The sequence below is a fragment of the Staurois parvus genome, unplaced genomic scaffold (genome assembly GCF_062004578.1).
Source record: "Staurois parvus isolate SC_StPar_1 unplaced genomic scaffold, SC_StPar_1.0 ptg000186l, whole genome shotgun sequence".
NCBI lineage: Eukaryota > Metazoa > Chordata > Amphibia > Anura > Ranidae > Staurois > Staurois parvus.
The window spans coordinates 5,785,656-5,805,107 of record NW_028317982.1 but is presented as its reverse complement, the minus strand read 5'-3'; the positions used below and the strand labels follow the sequence as shown (position 1 = coordinate 5,805,107).

Sequence of the window (19,452 nt, the reverse complement as noted above, 5' to 3'; positions counted from 1 at the left end):
AGCAAAGAGAGAGTTCGCTCACTGCTTAGTAAATAAGACAAATCTCCGCAGCTTTGTATGTCCAGTCCTGTAAGGGGAAGCAACGCCTGTACTTGGCTGGAGGGATGATTGGCGTTCACACCGCCTTACCTCATGTACTAACCTCCGTCATCTCTGACTTTGTTAAGTGAACGGGCTCAGCCCTTATAGCAAATTACCGCCAACCTCTGTTGTGATGTCTCTTCATCAGTCTATGTGTAATATAATTCACCCCAATATTATCTCTGACAGCCTCCAAATACTACACCCCAATATTATCTCTGACAGCCTCCAAATACTACACCCCAATATTATCTCTGACAGCCTCCAAATATTACACCCCAATATTATCTCTGACAGCCTCCAAATATTACACCCCAATATTATCTCTGACAGCCTCCAAATACTACACCCCAATATTATCTCTGACAGCTTCCAAATATTACACCCCTTTATTATCTCTGACAGCCTCCAAATATTACACCCCTTTATTATCTCTGACAGCCTCCAAATACTACACCCCAATATTATCTCTGACAGCCTCCAAATACTACACCCCAATATTATCTCTGACAGCCTCCAAATATTACACCCTAATATTATCTCTGACAGCCTCCAAATACTACACCCCAATATTATCTCTAAAAGCCTCCAAATACTACACCCCAATATTATTTCTGACAGCCTCCAAATACTGCACCCCAATATTATCTCTGACAGCCTCCAAATACTACACCCCAATATTATCTCTGAAAGATTCCAACACTGCACCCCAATATTATCCCTGACAGTCTCCAAATACTGCACCCTAGTGACTTGCTAGGTAATTTTCACCAAAAGTAAGAATTACTTTAAGGCTCCGTGTACACTGGTCTTAGAAAACAGCAGTTCCCATGGTAGAAAAAAACGCTGATATAGAGCGTTTTTGTACACAGTCGACAGTTTAGCATGTTTTCTGCCAGAAAGCTTCAATCAAATAAACCCAAACTGGAGTTTTTTCTGTCTTTAAAGCTGATGTTAAAATATGCCTCTAATCGTCCTAATGTGTATGGACACACAGAACAACACCGAGCTACTTCTACAGGCAAAACACAAAACTCCTGTAGAAGCAGCGATTTTTAAGCCAGTGTGCACGGAGCCTAATTCTCTGAATGGATAGTATAGTGGATTATCGGTAAAAAAGAACAAAAAAAATACTGCCTTCAGATTTACCACCGAGAAGTGTTCACACCGGACCATGTGCACAAATTGTATAGATTTTAATGTGTCTGAGCCCCACTGATTGGCCGAATCCAGAGAATCTACATCGTATGTAATATATAATAGGAAGAACTAATATCCACCAAACGGGAAGAGGACAAATAGCTGAGTTTGCCAAGTTATAATTTGGGTTTAAAACTATCTATATTAAATATTATATACAAACCACATGTAGAAAATTGGTAAATACTAAAAGACGATTCTTTCTATTAAGGAAATATTTGTATGTCATTATCAAGGTCAGACTACAGATGAAGCGGCAGGAGAAGGAGCGCACCGTGCTGTCAACTCTCCCTCTCTATGTATGTATATCTACCTGTCATTATATCATTTTACACACACACACACACATATATATATATATATATATATATTTATATGTGTGTGTGTGTGTGTATATATATAAAATTATATAATTTGTAAATATATATATATATATATTTATATATTGGAAATAATACCTAGTTATTTCTAAATTATACTCGGTAAAATAAAACTTAACACTCCCTTGAAGAACATAATATAGGTATTTTTTCTAGATTTTAAAACATATTTTTGTTCAGCGACTTTAACAATAAAATACTATTATTATGCTATTTATATTTGTATTAACTTTAATTACACATAAAAGATAGGGAGAGAGGGAGAGAGAGAGAGAGAGAGGGAGAGAGCGAGAGAGATAGATAATTAACAACTTAGGATATCAATATATATATATATAATTTTTAATACTTGTTTGCGAGTTAGGAAATATGTACGTTGTGCATGGTTAAAATACAAAGAAGAACATAGTAATAAAATAGTATACTATTATTATATTTATATTTTTATTGTCTTTTCTTTATAAAATATAGATAGCTAGATAGATAGATAGATAGATAGATAGATAGATAGATAGATAGATAGATAGATAGATAGACAGGGTAGAACAACTTGGGATATATGCAATCTGGGACATGTTTGCCAGTTGGGAAAGATGTAGGTTGATGTGAAAATACAAACAAAATAAATAAATACAAATATAAAGTTTTGCAGTAAATATATATGACAGGTTGGGATAATTCTATATTGTCATCTTATTTATACAATAATGATTGCTATTTACCAAGAGCAGCAGTCTTCCTCGCCCAATCAGGAATTCTTTATGGTCGATCTAATACAAACTAGCGATGCAGGTATGTGATTGTCTCATTTTGGATGGGTAGTTTTTGGCCTCCAGCTAGTTAATCCCTTACTATGGGATAATAACACTAATTTGATTTATTTGCTTGCACATTAATGGCACTCTGTGTTTTCATGCTGAGGATTTAGGGGTTAATATCTCTGCGTATGGTCAGCATTCCCAGGAGTTGTCTAGCCAATGAGATGGCGCCCTATTCCAAAAACCAGCCAATCGGAGAACGCTGGCTGCAACTGTCACTCACAGGTGAGCAATGAGAGAGAAGAGAGTGAGTGCAAAGACATCATCCAATGCCTGGGATCCCTCTGCAGAGAGTTCAGCCTGTGTAGGAGAGCATAAGAGGGACAGCTTGTACAGCACAGCAGAGAGATCTGCAGGAGAACACAGATCTACAGGGAAGAACAGATCTACGGGGGAGCACAGATCTACAGGGGAGAGCAGATCTACAGGAGAGCACAGACCTACAGGAGAGCACAGATCTACAGGGGAGAACAGATCTACAGGGGAGCACAGATCTACAAAAGAAGACAGATCTACAGAAGAGCACAGATCTACAAGAGAGAACAGATCTACAGGAGAGAGCAGATCTACAGGAGAGCACAGGACAGATCTGCAGGGGAGGACAGGGGGCACATTTACAGGAGAACACAGAGGGACAGATTTACAGGCGGATAAGGACTGCCCAGATCACATCCTGTACAGAGAGCACATAGGGACAGCACAGATCTCAGCCTGGACAACGATCATAGTACAGAGAAGGACAGCTCTGACCACATACATTCTCCTGTAGAGAAATAGGAAGCACAGAGCTCACAGACACAGGGAGTAGAGACACAGAGAGCAGAGACACAGAAAGCAGACACACAGAGAGTAGAGACACAGAGAAAGCAGAGACAAAGAGAGCAGAGGCACAGAGAGCATACATACAGAGTGCAGAGACACAGAGAGCAGAGGCATAGAAAGCAGAGGCACAGAGAGCAGACATACAGAGTGCAGAGACACAGAGAGCAGACATACAGAGTGCAGAGACACAGACAGTAGAGGCACAAGGAGCAGACATACAGAGTGCAGAGACACAGAGAGTAGAGGCACAGAGAGCAGAGGCACAGAGTGCAGACATACAGAGTGCAGAGACACAGAGTAGAGGCACAGAGAGCAGAGGCACAGAGTGCAGACATACAGAGTGCAGAGACACAGAGAGTAGAGGCAGTGTAGCGCAGAGGCAGAGTAGGGCAGATCTTGGGATCAGTGGGAGATCTGTCCTGTCAGTGCTCAGCAGAGAAGTCATCTACAGAGGTGGAGAAGGTCGGAGGCTCTCCGGTTGGTCTGGCCTGTCTGGGGCAGGGAGGACCTGTCTGTGTGGGGGCAGGCTGTTCCCTCCTGGGTCCGCTCCCAATAGAGGAGTGCGGTGATGCCATCCTGTAGATGAGATCCTGGGATCGCCCTTTTGTTTGTTGCTGACAGCAGACGTCCACCGGCGTTCCTGTGCGCCCATTCCTGGACATACCTGGATAACTAGAGCGAATGACCCCCCCAGTGACTTGCTCGGGCTGTCATCTGGCTTCTCCGCAGTGATCCGATCCTCGGAGGGGATTCCCAGCAGCCTGAGCCCCCCATCATCATCATCCTCCTCATCCCCCCCCCCTGCAGATGGCTGTGAGGGGCTCCGGCACCCTGACCTCCTTCTCCATCCAGGCCATCCTGAACAAGAAGGAGGAGCGCGGGGCGTCCTACCCCAGGCTGGGCCGCCTGATCCCCGCCAGCGGCAGTCCCACCACCCCCGCCTGCTGCTGGAGGCTGTTCGGGGAGGTGGAGGCCGGAGGACTGGCGGGGAAGGAGCAGGCTGGATGGGACTCGGACTCTGCACTCAGCGAGGAGGGCGACCCAGGGAGGCCGCTGGAGGGAAGCCTGAGGATGGAGGGATCAGGGGTGAGGAACAGTCAGAGGCCCCTGGAGGCCAGACCTAAGAAGGAGGAAGGAGAGGAGACCCCGGGATGCAGTGACTGTGAGATCGCAGCTAGTGGCTCAGGTAAGGCTGAGGGGGGAATGCGGAGGGGGGGGGGGATAATAGGCTGGGGGGGGGGGCTCATATGAGGATGGGGGGGCTGATATAAAACTGGGGGGACAATATAAGGCGTGGGGGGTTGTATGAGGCTGGGGGGGGTCTTATATGAGGATGGGGGCGGCTGATATGAGACTGGGTGATGATATAAGGCTAAGGGGGCTGATATGAGACTGGGGGATGATATGACACTGGGGGGCTGATATGGAGGTGGGGTCTGATATAAGTCTGGGGGGCTGATATGAGGATGGGGGGATGATATGACAGCGGGTGGGGGCTGATATAAGTCTGGGGGGCTGATATAAGACTGCTTGGGTCATACTAGGACAGTTTAAAGAATACATGGGGGAGGGGGCCATCTGACATGTCACCAATATTGACCCCTGCACCTCAATTTATATCCATTGTATATGGAACCCCCTCCCCACAACGCAAATATTAATACATCTCAATATCCCCTCCCCATCCAAACACAAAATGTCAACTGTAGGTTTACTGGACTGTCTTATATGTATGTATCACTACAGATAACTTCTTTGTATACATTTCACATAACCTCCTATACAAGAGTTATGCAATCTGTACCCCCCCCCCCCCCCCACTTCCTTACAGTGCAGGCAAACAGCTATACAAGGCCTCTCAGCAGTACAGGCATACAGTAATTATGACATCATATCACATACACAATGGAACAATCGCATTCAATATACATTTTCTGCCTTTTATATTTAATACAGAGAATGGCATACTGGGGCTGAAAGATAAACCAAAGTCATATAATAACCGTGCACTAATGCAGAGGGCTCAACTGCAAATCAAAAACCAGCCCAAGTCTCTCTATTTTTAGCCACCAGATTGTAATTGCCGAATTTTATTGACGTAACTGAAAATAACTGTCACTTCTTTGGGTACTTATCGTGGTGTGTCAGCTTAGTATACGGAGCCTAATGATTGCTATATATTACCCTGAAGTGGCATGCAGGGGCAAAAATGATAAACTCATAGAAAACGTAATATTAGCTATAAAGCAATACAATAAATATTATATATTGCAGTGAAATGTCATGAAGGGGAAAAATATAAATACACTCAAAACTTATTTAATAACTCTACACCAGTAGAATGACTATTATATATTACAGTAAATTAGTATACAGGGGTAAAAATATAAATATATACAATATAAGTAGCTATTCTATATTATATACAAAAGTATATAAAATGTAAGGAGCTCAATACAAACATATTGAACAACATGGTTGTGTATAAAAAAGGCACAAAAAGACCATATATATATATACATATATATATTTATGTAGATAGATATATATATGGGTAGAAGAACGAAAGAAATGTACACACACACATTGTGTGTGTGTATATATTTACATATATTTGTGCGTGTGTGTCTTTATACAAGCCATTTATATATGTTTATAGATATATAAAGAACGAGAGAAATATGCACACACATTATATATACATATATATATTATATATATATAATGTGTGTGTATATTTCTCTCGTTCTTTATATAGCCATAAAAATATATAAATGGCTTGTATAAAGACACACACACACACACATATATATATATATATATATATATATATATATATATATATATAATGTGTGTGTGTATTTCTCTCGTTCTTTATATATATATATATATATATATATATAATTTTTTTTGTGTGTGTGTCTTTTTTTCTTTATACAAGCCAGTTTTTTAATCGAAGTGGGGCAAATCCACTTATCATGAGAGTAATAGTACAATAGTACAATGTTTATTTAAATGCTACACAAGTCCTTCCAAAAGAATTGAAAGCTTACATCGTGTCGAAAATTCATGAAGAATTTATTACTATTGCTATTGTCTGTGATGTAGTGAGTTATTGTTCTGTAATAATAAAACATTATAGAACAAGTTTGGGAGAATGGGACTATTCCTAGTTATTATTAATGATAATTAAACACCACTACCATTCTCTGTAATGTCCTATTATTATATTATTTTTATAGCAATATTGAACATACACATATACTGTGTTTTATATATATATATATATATATATATATATATATATATATATATATATATATATATATATATATATATATATATATATATATATATATAACATTTTATTTTAATTGGAAATATCTATTTTTCCAATTTATATATACCAGTACCATGACAAATACTTTTACTTTGCATGGTAATTAAAATGCCAATGATAAGCCTGCTAGTATTCCAAGTAACGTTCAGTGTAATAGTTGCAGTAATAATAGTTGTTGTACTTGTTTTATAGTAATCATTTTTTACCTTTGTTTTTGTTTCACTTTTGCGTGGTTTAGTGGATTATTGTTGATGCTTGACTTTTCCATTTGCTTCATTTACTAAAATGAGGATTTGATGAGTGTAATTATGAAGATGAGTGTGTGGTGTTTTCATTACAAGGGATGTGTCACTCTCTCTCCCCTATGACTGTCCTGTCATCGTGTGGGCGTGGCTCCAGCTTTCAGGGAGGTGTCAGGAAATTCTTATTGTGTCTGTATGGTGTGATGTACACCCAAACAAAACCAGAGCTTCAGCTTATTCCCCACATCTGGAGCAACAGTACCTGTGTATACAATGGTCGTATTCTTATTCTGTGGACGATTTGGTAGTAGGTTACAAATGTTGAACATATTAGTGTTTTGCTTGGCTTTTGAGGTTTTGTCGTGTGTTACAACAGTACAGAACTAAAAGTGTAATAAAAAGTGTATTTTACATCGATATTATAAGTATCGCAGCTGGGAATAATTTTTTTATATCTGCCAGATGGAATGTCTATAAAAAGTATAATCTACATGTATAGATCTACATATTAGAATCTGCATACATATTCTATGCATTATATAGAAATATTTTATTCAGAAAATTATTGACATTTTCTCAGCACAGATATATACAAAATTATAAATAAGTTATATCTAATTATAATAAAAAACGAACCTGATATAACTAGAAAGGCCTTCATAATATACATAGATGTGACTATATATTTCCTTCGCACTGCGAGATCTAAATTAAAAAATAAATAAATAAAAAAATCTAAAAATAAAAAAATAATAATCAAAATATTATAGGGAAAATGTGTGAATCCTGAGTGAAAACATTGACAAATATACTCAATAAAATAAATATATTCACAGTGGGATCGGGAATCTTTTATAATTATTCCGAAATGATACAATGAATAAATTAAAAAAATACATTGTCTTCATGTAGCTGCTGACTGTCATTGAAATCGAACGATTTTCAGCAATATACATACATATAAAAATTGAATACAACTATTAACTAGTATATATTTTTATATGTTACATATTTATACATGCGGCAACTGCGGTAAATGCGCTGTATTTATAATATAGATATGTAAAAAAGAGGTATAATAGATAAATGTGCGTTTCTGCATTTATTTCAGGGAAGTATTGTGAAGTCTGTGAGATTATTTTTGGACAATGTATCTGGTTGTTAGAGGATGACTATAGGTTGTGCTGATCCTATCATTTATTCTTCACTATCACTGGCGTAGAACTTCGCGGGCTGATGAGCACCCTATGGGCAGCACACAACCTAGCACATGGGATGGTGATTTACTAAGAGCAGGGACTTTGCATAGTCAATGACAGTAATTAGGCAAAGTTTTGCTCGCTTTGAATACCCAGTCGTGCTAGGAAAATTTAAAAAAAAATAGGATTCTTATCTAGTATGCGATTAATGCAGCACAGTTTCAATTTATTTGCTACTCTCGGTGAATTTTAATTTCCTTAAATGTACAATCTTTAATAAACGACATGTGTGCAGCTGCTCTGCTGTGTCTCTGCTGTTGTGCAGTGGGTACATCATGGTGTATGGAGGTCTCTGTGCCCTATGGCTGCCAGTCAGTGTCAGATGCACAGTGCTGGTGACCTCCTGGCCTCTCCCCTTGCTGAGGTATTAAGTTCTGTAACCAAAATTAACTTCTGACCTCCTAGCCTAGAAGGCCCTCTTGTACATGATCAGCATAGTATAGGAGCGGAATGTCTCTCTGTAGGATGGGGGCATCTGCCTGTCAGCCCCTCACCAGCCCTGGACAACACAGTGCATTGGAGGCTTGTGCATATTTCAGGAGATAAAATATCGACTTACTACCTACTTGTATGAATATGGTATGCTACCTCTCATGTATTTAGGAATTGTTCCCTTTGAATGTACTACTGGTGGATTTCATAAAGAGTGTGGATGCTAAAACAGGGTGCTACCTGAACTTGGACATGTTAACATACTCTATTACAGCAGTAAGCAAGGGGTTCTTCTATCTCCTTGTATAATTCCTTCTTTCTTTCTTTCTTTCTTTCTTTCTTTCTTTCTTTCTTTCTTTCTTTCTTTCTTTCTTTCTTTTCTTTCTTTCTTTCTTTCTTTCTTTCTTTCTTTCTTTCTTTCTTTCTTTCTTTCTTTCTTTCTCTCTTTCTTTTTCTTTTCTCCCTCTCTCTCTTTCTTTTCTTTCTCTTTCTTTCTTTCTTTCTTTCTTTCTTTCCTTTTTTCTTTCTTTCTTTCTCTCTCTCTCCCCCCCTCTCTCTCTCTCTGTCTCTCTGTCTCTTTCTTTCTTAAAATATAGGTACATATATTTTTCCAGCTAGGTGTTACCGCCCATCTTTATCCATCCATCTAATATTAATTAATATTACTTAAGCTGGCCATACATTATAGATTATTCTTGTTCAATTTCCTTTAGATTTACCTTCAACTATGTAGTGCAAGGGCCTGCCCCACAGCATACAAACTGAAAGTGTTTAGGTCTGACCTCATATTATATAGTTTTGGTAAATCTAAAGGAAAGATGTACAATACATTTGCATAATGCATGGACAGCCTAATATGGAGTACTGGTAAGCTTCATAAAGAGTGTAGATACTAAAAAGGTGCTAAATGAACGTGGACCTGTTGAAATAGAGCTACTTATCTACATCTGCGAGCATGGTGTCCTATCTCCTTTGGACGTATAGTACTTTTATTTCCTTTCTTTTTCTTTCTTTCTTTCTTTCTTTCTTTCTTTCTTTCTTTCTTTCTTTCTTTCTTTCTTTCTTTTTCTTTCTTTCTTTCTTTCTTTCTTTCTTTTTCTTTCTTGATCTAGCCAGCTGGTATCTGTCATCCATATTTCCATTCATCTAATATTAATAATTCTATCATTCCGAATTATTAATAGTTATTACATGTAAAACTAATAATTCTTAATATAGCTTCCTTGCTTGCTGATACACATATAAAATAATGCAGAGCATAATAGGCCATAACACTTGGATATTTTCAATTACACCGATTATAAGCTGGAGTTGATTAGATAATGTTCAATTAGGTTACTGAATAAAGCTGTGCTCACTATGAACACCCAATATGTCCGTTTATGACACAGAGATTAGCTGCGATTCAACGGATCTCAGCTATTCTCTGGTCATTCACAGTTTATGACACTCTGGAGATCATGTCAGCCCTTCACTGGAGATCTGTGTTCTCCCTCCAGACTCTCCAGCCCAGAGCTGGAGAATCAGAGGGACCGCAAGCTAAGCAGAGATAATTTACCTCTGTTTAGTAAACTGATCTTTTACTGTAATCTCTCCAGATTATAGTAAAATGAGCCGTTTTCCAGAGTTTGTAGACCGTTCTCCAGCGTTTGGAGACCGTTCTCCCTTCGTTCGGAGAGCTGCTTCATAAACTGCATTCACAGGAGAACTGTGTTCTCCGAGAATGCCGGAGAACTGAGCAGCGATCTATTACCGCTGGTCCATAAACGGACACCATGTGCAAGGTTTATCCTGTACAAAAAAAAAGAAAGAAAGAAGGAAACAAAACAGGATTTTTTGAAGTGAACACAGCTTCATTTTATTAATTTTAATTACTAGTGGACATTCACTTTAGTATGTAAGGATTGCTTTAATACTGCTTTGTGGTATCCTTTTTTATTTTCTATTTAATTCCCCTGTACCTGATTGGACGCTTCAGAATCAAATGTTTCCTTTAGTAAATCAGCTATTTTATGTGTAGAAATCATAAGAGATAAATGGTGGGACATAAAGCAAGACCCTGTTCATAGTAAATTTACAGGATTCAATACACAATCAGCTTGGTGGAATGTATGTGAATAATAAATCAGGCACATTAGGAGGCAATATAGTTTATTTGAATAAAAAAAATAAATAAATATATATATATATATATATACACACATTATTATTATTATTATTATTATTATTATTATATTATTATTATTTCTGGTGGATTGATGACTTGGGTGATCCATTTATTGTATTTATGATTTGTTGATTGGTCATATATTTCTTTGTTGATGTATGCATTGATTGCCCACTTGATGAAGCTTCTTGATCATTGCCTGGATGATCCAGTATGAATGTAATTAGTCCACTGAATGTAATGAACCCTGTTATCCTGGATGATTGTAGCCGGTGGTACTAACAGGCCGATGTCTCCGCAGATCCCAGCCCCCCCGATGAGGACCCCAAGTGTGATCCGCTCCTCCTGGAGGCCCCCAAGCAGAGGAAGAAGCGCTCCCGGGCCGCCTTCTCGCACGCTCAGGTCTTTGAGTTGGAGAGACGCTTTAACCACCAGCGCTACCTGTCGGGACCAGAACGGGCCGACTTGGCCGCCTCCCTGAAGCTGACGGAGACCCAGGTGAAGATCTGGTTCCAGAACCGGCGCTACAAGACCAAACGACGGCAAATGGCTGCAGACATGATGGCCACGGCCCCGGCCGCCAAGAAAGTGGCAGTTAAGGTCCTGGTGAGGGACGATCAGAGACAGTACCAGCCTGGGGAGGTGCTGCGGCCGTCCCTAGTCCCCCTACAGCCCCCATACTATTACCCCTACTATTGTGCCTTGCCTGGCTGGACGCTATCGGCTGCCGCAGCCGCCGCTGCAGCCGCTGCAGCCTGTACTGGAGGGACTCCTTAAAGCAGACGCTATTTATTATACTCATCACTGTCCGAAATCAGGGGAGCTGGGGCTATCCCCTAATCAGCCTGCTGACTCCATCACCAGATCAAACCAGGCAGGCTTCCTCCATGGTATCCATGCTGTTTGAACTATGTATACGTTTTACATATTATAACAACATATATTTTTATAGACTGGACTTGGTTGGAAACCAACAAAAGGTGCTAGCTGGGAAATGAATACTGAATCAAGGACTGCCAGTCCCTAAATGACTCTGTGGGGGTAACTGGTAGGATCTGGGAAGGGGGGTTCTGACATTCCAAAATCTTCCTGCCTTTCCAAGTCTGATGTTCCTTCCCTACTATCAGAGCCCCTTCTTTCATCAGAACGTCCTACCCCATGAGGATCTGACACTGCCCCTAGCACTTTCCTACTATAAATATGTATTTTTTCATAGCCAATGTGAAGATTGATGGTAGGACAGAGTCTTCCTAAGGATAGCCAGACTGCCTGGCCTGCTTTATGGAGATGATCCTGTAGAGGTAGCCTGCAGCAGAGGGCTCCATAATGTTCTTGTTGTCAATGGATCTTTTTTTTTTTTAAGATGATGTACGTTTCCCTCTAATTTATAAACTACAGTTGGAAAGACAAGACAGCCTTGTGATTTATTCTATAATAAACGGATTGGTTTTTAAATGTTTTAGAGTTGTAATCTTTGTGTGCTGAAAACTACTTTTAAAAATAATAACAATACTAATAATATTAATGATGATGATAATAATCATATTAATAAAAATCATCATCATAATAATAATAATGTGATTATTAGTATAATAACTTTAAAGCATAATCTTCCTACCAATACTGTGCAGTCTATTAGCTTATTAGCTTTAAATACTTTTTTCGGGTAATAGGATGTTCCATTATTATTATATAATTTATAATAATAATAATTTTTTTCATTATTCGTGTTGCTTTTACTAATATTTCAGGTAATAGAATGTTTTAGTGTTAATTTTATAATTGTTATTTCAGGTAATATGAGGTTATATTCTTATTATAATTATTATTGATTCAGGCAATAGGATGCTGCAGTATTTATTATTATAATAATAATATTTCAGGTTATAGGATGTTCCAGGATTTTTCTTCTTATTTTTATTTAAGATAACAGGATGTGAAATTATTTTTTTCAGCTAATAGGATGATGATTATTATATATCTATTATACATGTGTGAGAATGTGTGTGTGTGTATATATATATAGAGAGAGAGAGAGAGAGAGAGAGAGAGAGAGAGAGACAGCTCTCCTCTGAGTGCCTGTTTATGAAGCGGTGTAGATCGCTTCTCCTGATGAGGAAAGAAGCGATCTACAAATGCTTTGAACTCTGCAAAACGACTGTTGTTGCTGTAATCTCGTGAGATCTAGCGAGATCACAGCAACAAGAGATCAGTAAAACACACAGCTGCCAGTTTATTAAACAGTGGTAAATTACCTCTGTTGAGGTGGCGGCTCTCCGCAGTACACACATACACAATAATAAAAAAAATTATGTGCATGTATATATATATATATATATATATATATACACACAAATAATACACACACACATATATATATATATATTTATATATGTGTGTATTATTTGTATCTATATACACATACATACACACACATAATTTTTTCTTCTTTTATTATAGTGTATGTGTGTACTGAGGAGAGCCGCCACCTCAACAGAGGTAATTTACCACTGTTTAATAAACTGACAGCTGTATATATATATATATATATATATATATAAACACAAATATATTTATAAATTGCCGTAGGGTTTTGGGGGTGTTGTGAAAGGCCCCCCCCCCCACCTTTCCCACGGTCTTGGAGGCTCTGAAGGAAGAAGAAGAAAGTCCAAAAACTTCCTCCTTCCTCTTCAAACTCCAGCGATTCTCCCTTCTTGCCCCGATTCTCCACCTCTGGGCTGGAGAATCTGGGAGGGAGAATTTTCACACAGATCACCAGTGAAGGGCTGACATCGCTCCTTCATAAACTAGCCGTTTCTGTGTCTGCCAATTGCAGATTCTCTGTGTGGAGAGAAGATCAGCAGAGAACATGTTATTTACTGATCTTTGCTGTATCATAAACCACCAATGTACTGAAGTCAGCAGTGATCCTCAGGATTGCTGCTAATCTCAGTTTCATAAACGGACACCTTATTTACTAAAGACAAAAAGGCTGTTCACTTTTGCCAGGGGAGTTGCACTTTGCAAGAGAATTTTCCCCAGATCTTAGTGATAGGGGTGGCATTTCACTTTGCAAAGAATACCCAGTCACATGCAAGGTAAATACAAAGGAAAAAAAAGCATTTTTACTTGCACATGACTGGAGATTGGATGTGAGCAGAGCTTCATCGCATTCACTGAGCAATCCGTAATTCATTGGCAGAGTGCGGTTTATTTACTAAAGCTGAAGAGTGCAAATCAGCTTCCAGGGTTTATTGACAAAGTTTAAGTGAACAGGCTGAGGTTAGAAGCTGATTGGTTTCTATGCAGAATAATTCACAAAAAACCTCCTGCGCTTACATGGAATCCTACCCTTAGAACAAAGCTGCTGGCACTAAACTTATACCCAAAATAAGTAAATAAACAATTAAAATAAACAGTGCAGCGCTAAATGCAAAATGAATATATATAATCAATAAATACGTGATGCAATTAATCAAACACAATATACCCCTACAGGTATAAAACCAAAGTGATCAATAAATAATTAATAGTGTCATACGTGTATATCCTTATAGGGAATATTTCGTGCAAAAAGTGACACATATAATCATAAATAATAAAGTAACAAAACACATAACAGTGCTCAAAACAAAGATGAACCAATCTTCAGTTGCAAGAAAAGTCCAAATAATCGATAATAATGATACTAATGATGACGCAATGCTTAGTGCAGGTCTTCACACTTCACTCTTCAAGCAAAGTAATGTGCAGTGTGCGTGATTCACACGTGACAACCCTTTAACGGCTAAAATGCCCCCTCACCTCCTTACTTAGACCCCAAAGGGCCAGCACGCTTTAAGGATCACACGATCCTATCAGACTGGATTCCTCTCTGGGTATCGCCTTCCACCCTGATGAAGTCACGTGCTGAGCGTGACGCAATGCGTCGGTACGTGGGGAGGAGCTTCCGTTAACGCGGTGACGTCATTTCCGGCGTGGGGGCCATATTGGATCACCCTGTGAAGTATCCATGCAGTACACCCATAGCATGTGGTAGGAGGCTGGATTGCTTCGTCCTTAAATGTGAGTGGAACTCTATTTTCTACCGATTTATTGCTGAATAAAACTGGTTGCACTATGGAGGGTCTCTGTATTTCATTATGACCCTGGGAGGAGCTGGCTGCTAATCAGGTGGAAGCTGGAGGTGGAAGGCGATACCCAGAGAGGAATCCACTCTGATAGGATCGTGTGATCCTTAAAGCGTGCTGGCCCTTTGGGGTCTAAGTAAGGAGGTGAGGGGGCATTTTAGCCGTTAAAGGATTGTCACGTATGAATCACGCACACTGCACATTACTTTGCATGAAGAGTGAAGTGTGAAAACCTGCACTAAGCATTGCGTCATCATTAGTATCATTATTATCGATTATTTGGACTTTTCTTGCAACTGAAGATTGGTTCATCTTTGTTTTGAGCACTGTTATGTGTTTTGTCACTTTATTATTTATGATTATATGTGTCACTTTTTGCACGAAATATTCCCTATAAGGATATACACGTATGACACTATTAATTATTTATTGATCACTTTGGTTTTATACCTGTAGGGGTATATTGTGTTTGATTAATTGCATCATGTATTTATTGATTATATATATTCATTTTGCATTTAGCGCTGCACTGTTTATTTTAATTTTCTATGCAGAAGTGAGTCTGATTTTGCACTCACCAGTTTTAGTAAATAGAACCCAGTCTGCATAGGATTGCATCCTGCTTCACACTTCTCTGGAGAGTTTATTCACCATGACACCACCTAGGGTGACATTATGATAACACTTTACCACTGAAAGGCTGGCAGAAAAGTTTTTTGTCTAGATAGATTTTTTAACTTTTTATATGCAAATCACATTCTAGTAAAATCATTTTACTATTATTATGGAGTCAAAAAATTACCATTTTAGTAAGGAGCTTTTCCAGTATTACTATTTATGAAAATAATTTTACATCTAACAGAATAATAATAATATAACAATAATAGCAACAAAATGATGATGATTATTATCAGCATAGCACAGTTAGTGGTGACAATAATAGTGGTAATAGGTGGTAATACAAAACTATAAGGCTACATGCACACCACCATAAGAATTTTACTGATCATAGAGGAAGGGTTTTTCTGGAACAAAAGCTCCCGTGTAAGTGATCAGTAAAATGCTTTCCTTAAGATAAGTTTTTTTAAATGCATTAGCACACTGGCTTAAAAATCGCTGCTTCTACCAGAGTTTTGTGTTTTGCCTGTAGAAACAGCTAATGTTATCCTATGTGTTCATGCACATTAAGATGATTAGAGGATCAATGTTAGAGGCAGGAAAAAAAACTTGAGTTTGTTTTTTTTAGCAGAAAATATGCTAAACTCTCCTAAACTATGTAAAAAAAGTCTTTATATAAGTGTTTTTTTCTGCCAAGGGAACTGGCATTTCTTTTCCAAGCCCAGTGTGCATGGAGCCTGTATCCTCCAGCTTTTTTTTCAATACCAGATTGCACTTCTTGCATCTTTGTATATGTGTATCAATGCTTATAAATGGGTTTACATTAGGAAGTGTGTAAAATGCATGTCCTCAAACACAAATGTTTAGATTTTTGATTACCTATCTGAATGCAGTGCATGTTTAGGCGTCTATGTGCACGTCTCCATGGAAAACATACACCTGCATCCATAAACAAAAAAGGCTTTTAAAATGCATTTTTTACACCCAAGGACTCATGCACACGGGTATAATAAAATATGCCCATTTACGCTTTATATTTCTGCCAGGAGCTGACAGGAAAATAAAGAATAAAAGTGCTTGATCTGGTGCGTATTTATGCACATTAATGCACATATTTATGTGTGTAAGGCCTTATGCACACAGGCAGAAAAAATTCCTCTGTTACAGGCATCTGGCATTTCTTTTTTATTATGCCACTGAAAGCAGCTCTTTGTTGTCTAATGTGCATATGCACATTGTGTTGTTTACAGGCGTATTTTTAAGCAGCGTTCAGGGACGTACAAAAATGCCCCAAAACTGCATATAGAGTGAAGTTTATCAGTGTAATTTACTCATATACATGTGCAAATGCACGTAAACATACATGTGTGCAGGTGTAGGAATGTAAATTTATTCCAATGGGCAGAAAAAAACTATATGTTCCATACCATATGTACATGTATGCGCAAAAACATGAGTGTCAAGTTCTGGCAGAAAAAAATTCCAGCATTTTTGCAACAAAAATTAAAATGCCCATGTGCATGAGACCTTAATGTGAGTAAGGTGTATGTGCATAATTTCATTCTAGTGGCTAGAACATTAATTTATTCTAGCCATTAGGCTGAAAGTATGCACATAGGTCCATGTTAATACACATGTATATGCACATTTATGTGATCATTTCTGGTTGCCCCTAGACGCTGCTCTAAAATATGAATATAAACACCATATTGTGCGTGGGCACATTGGCTAATACTGAACTGTGCTTAGGGGCTTAAAGAAAAAAAGATAAAGGCTTCTACAATCAGAAGTTTTTCTGTCCATTTGTATATAGTCTAATAAAGTAAGTACTGTACTTTATAGTTACTGAACTATAATGAATATAATTAATTTTTTTTTGGTTTACAAACGTTTTTATTTTTTTAAGAAATAGGCTGCAAAAACAGCATTACAGCAGAATATAATGAAATTTTAAAAGAAATAAAGACAGCATTCCCAAGGAGATAATATTGCACTTTTGTTCTCCCAGCTGTTAGTAGTAGATGTTATAGATCTTTCTATTATTTTAATTACATTAGATATAGAAGTAGTAGCATTGTGATCCTAGTACTATCACACACTGCTAGGCGTACTGCTTACTATCATTTTTTATTCTTAGTTCTGATCAGGGGCGGACTGACAACTCATGGGGCCCCCGGGCAATAGGGGATCAAGGGGGCCCTGTGTCCTTGCCCAAACTCAAAAAAGCCTATAAAAAAGGTACCAGGGGCATCTCATGGGAACCCTACTGACCCCGGGCCCTCGGGCAATGCCCGAGTTTCCAAATGGTCAGTCCGCCCCTGGTTCTGATACTCATTGTATATTACTATTCTTGAGAGCAGTACAACTCTGCTGTAATTTGAAGTACTACTGTGTTATTATTGTAATCAGTGAGTGTACTTGAAGACCACAAAGTCCTTGATGAGCTCTATGGTATAGGAAACCAGAAGCGATGAGCACTTTTGTCACTTCTGGTTTCTGGAATGTAAACAGCGCCATCTTTATATAGGGAAAGCATTTTTAGGGCAGAGGAGACATCTGGGGTCAAAGAGACCCCAGATCTCTCCTTTAAACAGTACCTGTCACTGCATAATGCTGTCAAAAAAATAAATGTGATCATATTTTTTTTTTTTTAGAACAGTGTAAAAAAATAAATAAAAAAAAATTGTAAAGCACCCTCGAGAATGCACATGTTGGTCCTGCACTACATACATAAACGGTGATCGCACCACACGTGTGAGGTATTGCTGCAAATGTCAGATCGAGAGAAATAATTCTAGCACCAGAACCTCTGTGTAATTCTCCACTGGTAACCTGTAAAGGCCTTTAAAACATCGCCTAGGGAGATTTATAAATACTGTAGTTTGGCGCCATTGCAACCTTCTATATTTTACCAAATAATTTGGTTTTTTTTGTGCATCAAAATTCATTAAAGTGTGTTTTTTTTTGTTTTTATTTGCATTAAAAAAACCGCGTGACATAAAAAATTGCAAAGCCCACCATAATTCTCTAGGGCCTCTGCTAAATATATATATATATAAAATGTTTAGGGGTTCTAAGTAATTTTCTAGCAAATTGATTTTGAGCTGATATAAACAAAGAGTGTCAGAAAAGGCCTGGTCCTAAAGCATTAACAGAATTATGGGTTAAGTTCTAAGTAATTTTCTAGCAAAAAAAGCAGATTTTAAGCTGATGTAAACAAAATGTGTCAGTAAAGGCCTTCTCCTAAAGTGTTAACAGAATTGTGGGCTAACCTATTTGTAGGATTGTTATTGATAGTAGTATTAATGCTAGCAATGTTCTTTTTGGTAAATACAGTCACTGCACTAGTATAACTGTCATTATTATCTTCACAGTGATGCTACTCCTATCACTAGAGTCACAGTTATTATTATAGGACTATCTGAGTGACACAAGTAACAGTATAGTAATAGTAATAATGTTATTAGTCTAATTAAGGCTACTTGGAAAGAGTAATGGTTCGGTGTCCTTGGTGTCGGTCTCTTAAAGTACAGGCTGCACTTTGGTGTTATTGGCACTGTTCCTCCTCCTGCAGATTCATACTCTGCTTCTATTTTTTCAATTCTTTCCTACATGGAAAGCCACAATTTTGTTTTATTTCTAAAGTGTAAAGACTAATACCTAAGATTTCTCTTACAAGTTTCTTCAGGGTCAAAAAAATAATGATTTAATAGGCAGGAAACAAATTGGCCTCATTCAGTGTTCAGGAATGTGCGTGGGCCAGAGCTGTGCAGAGTCCAAGCTGTGTACATAAGAGCCCAGGTCCCCGCACAGCCACACTGCACTCCTCACCGCACTCATTGCCTGAGCCCAGGGGAGTCATCACCTGAGAAGGATTACTTCTCTCACTCACTCACTGGAGCCATCACCCAGGCAGGGCTCGCTTACATACTAGAGTCATCACCTGGAGAGACGTACTTATAC

General features: G+C 38.3%; 1 protein-coding gene across 1 annotated transcript; it reads left to right on the top strand.

The window, feature by feature from the left end:
* Positions 1 to 2,720: 2,720 nt before the first annotated feature.
* NKX3-2 (NK3 homeobox 2) lies at positions 2,721 to 12,200 on the top strand. The gene is made up of 2 exons (XM_089677417.1): positions 2,721 to 4,487; positions 11,043 to 12,200. The coding sequence occupies exons 1-2, from the start codon at positions 4,109 to 4,111 to the stop codon at positions 11,516 to 11,518; spliced, it is 855 nt and encodes a 284-aa protein (XP_089533543.1). The 5' UTR covers positions 2,721 to 4,108; the 3' UTR covers positions 11,519 to 12,200.
* The last annotated feature ends 7,252 nt before the right edge of the window (positions 12,201 to 19,452 follow it).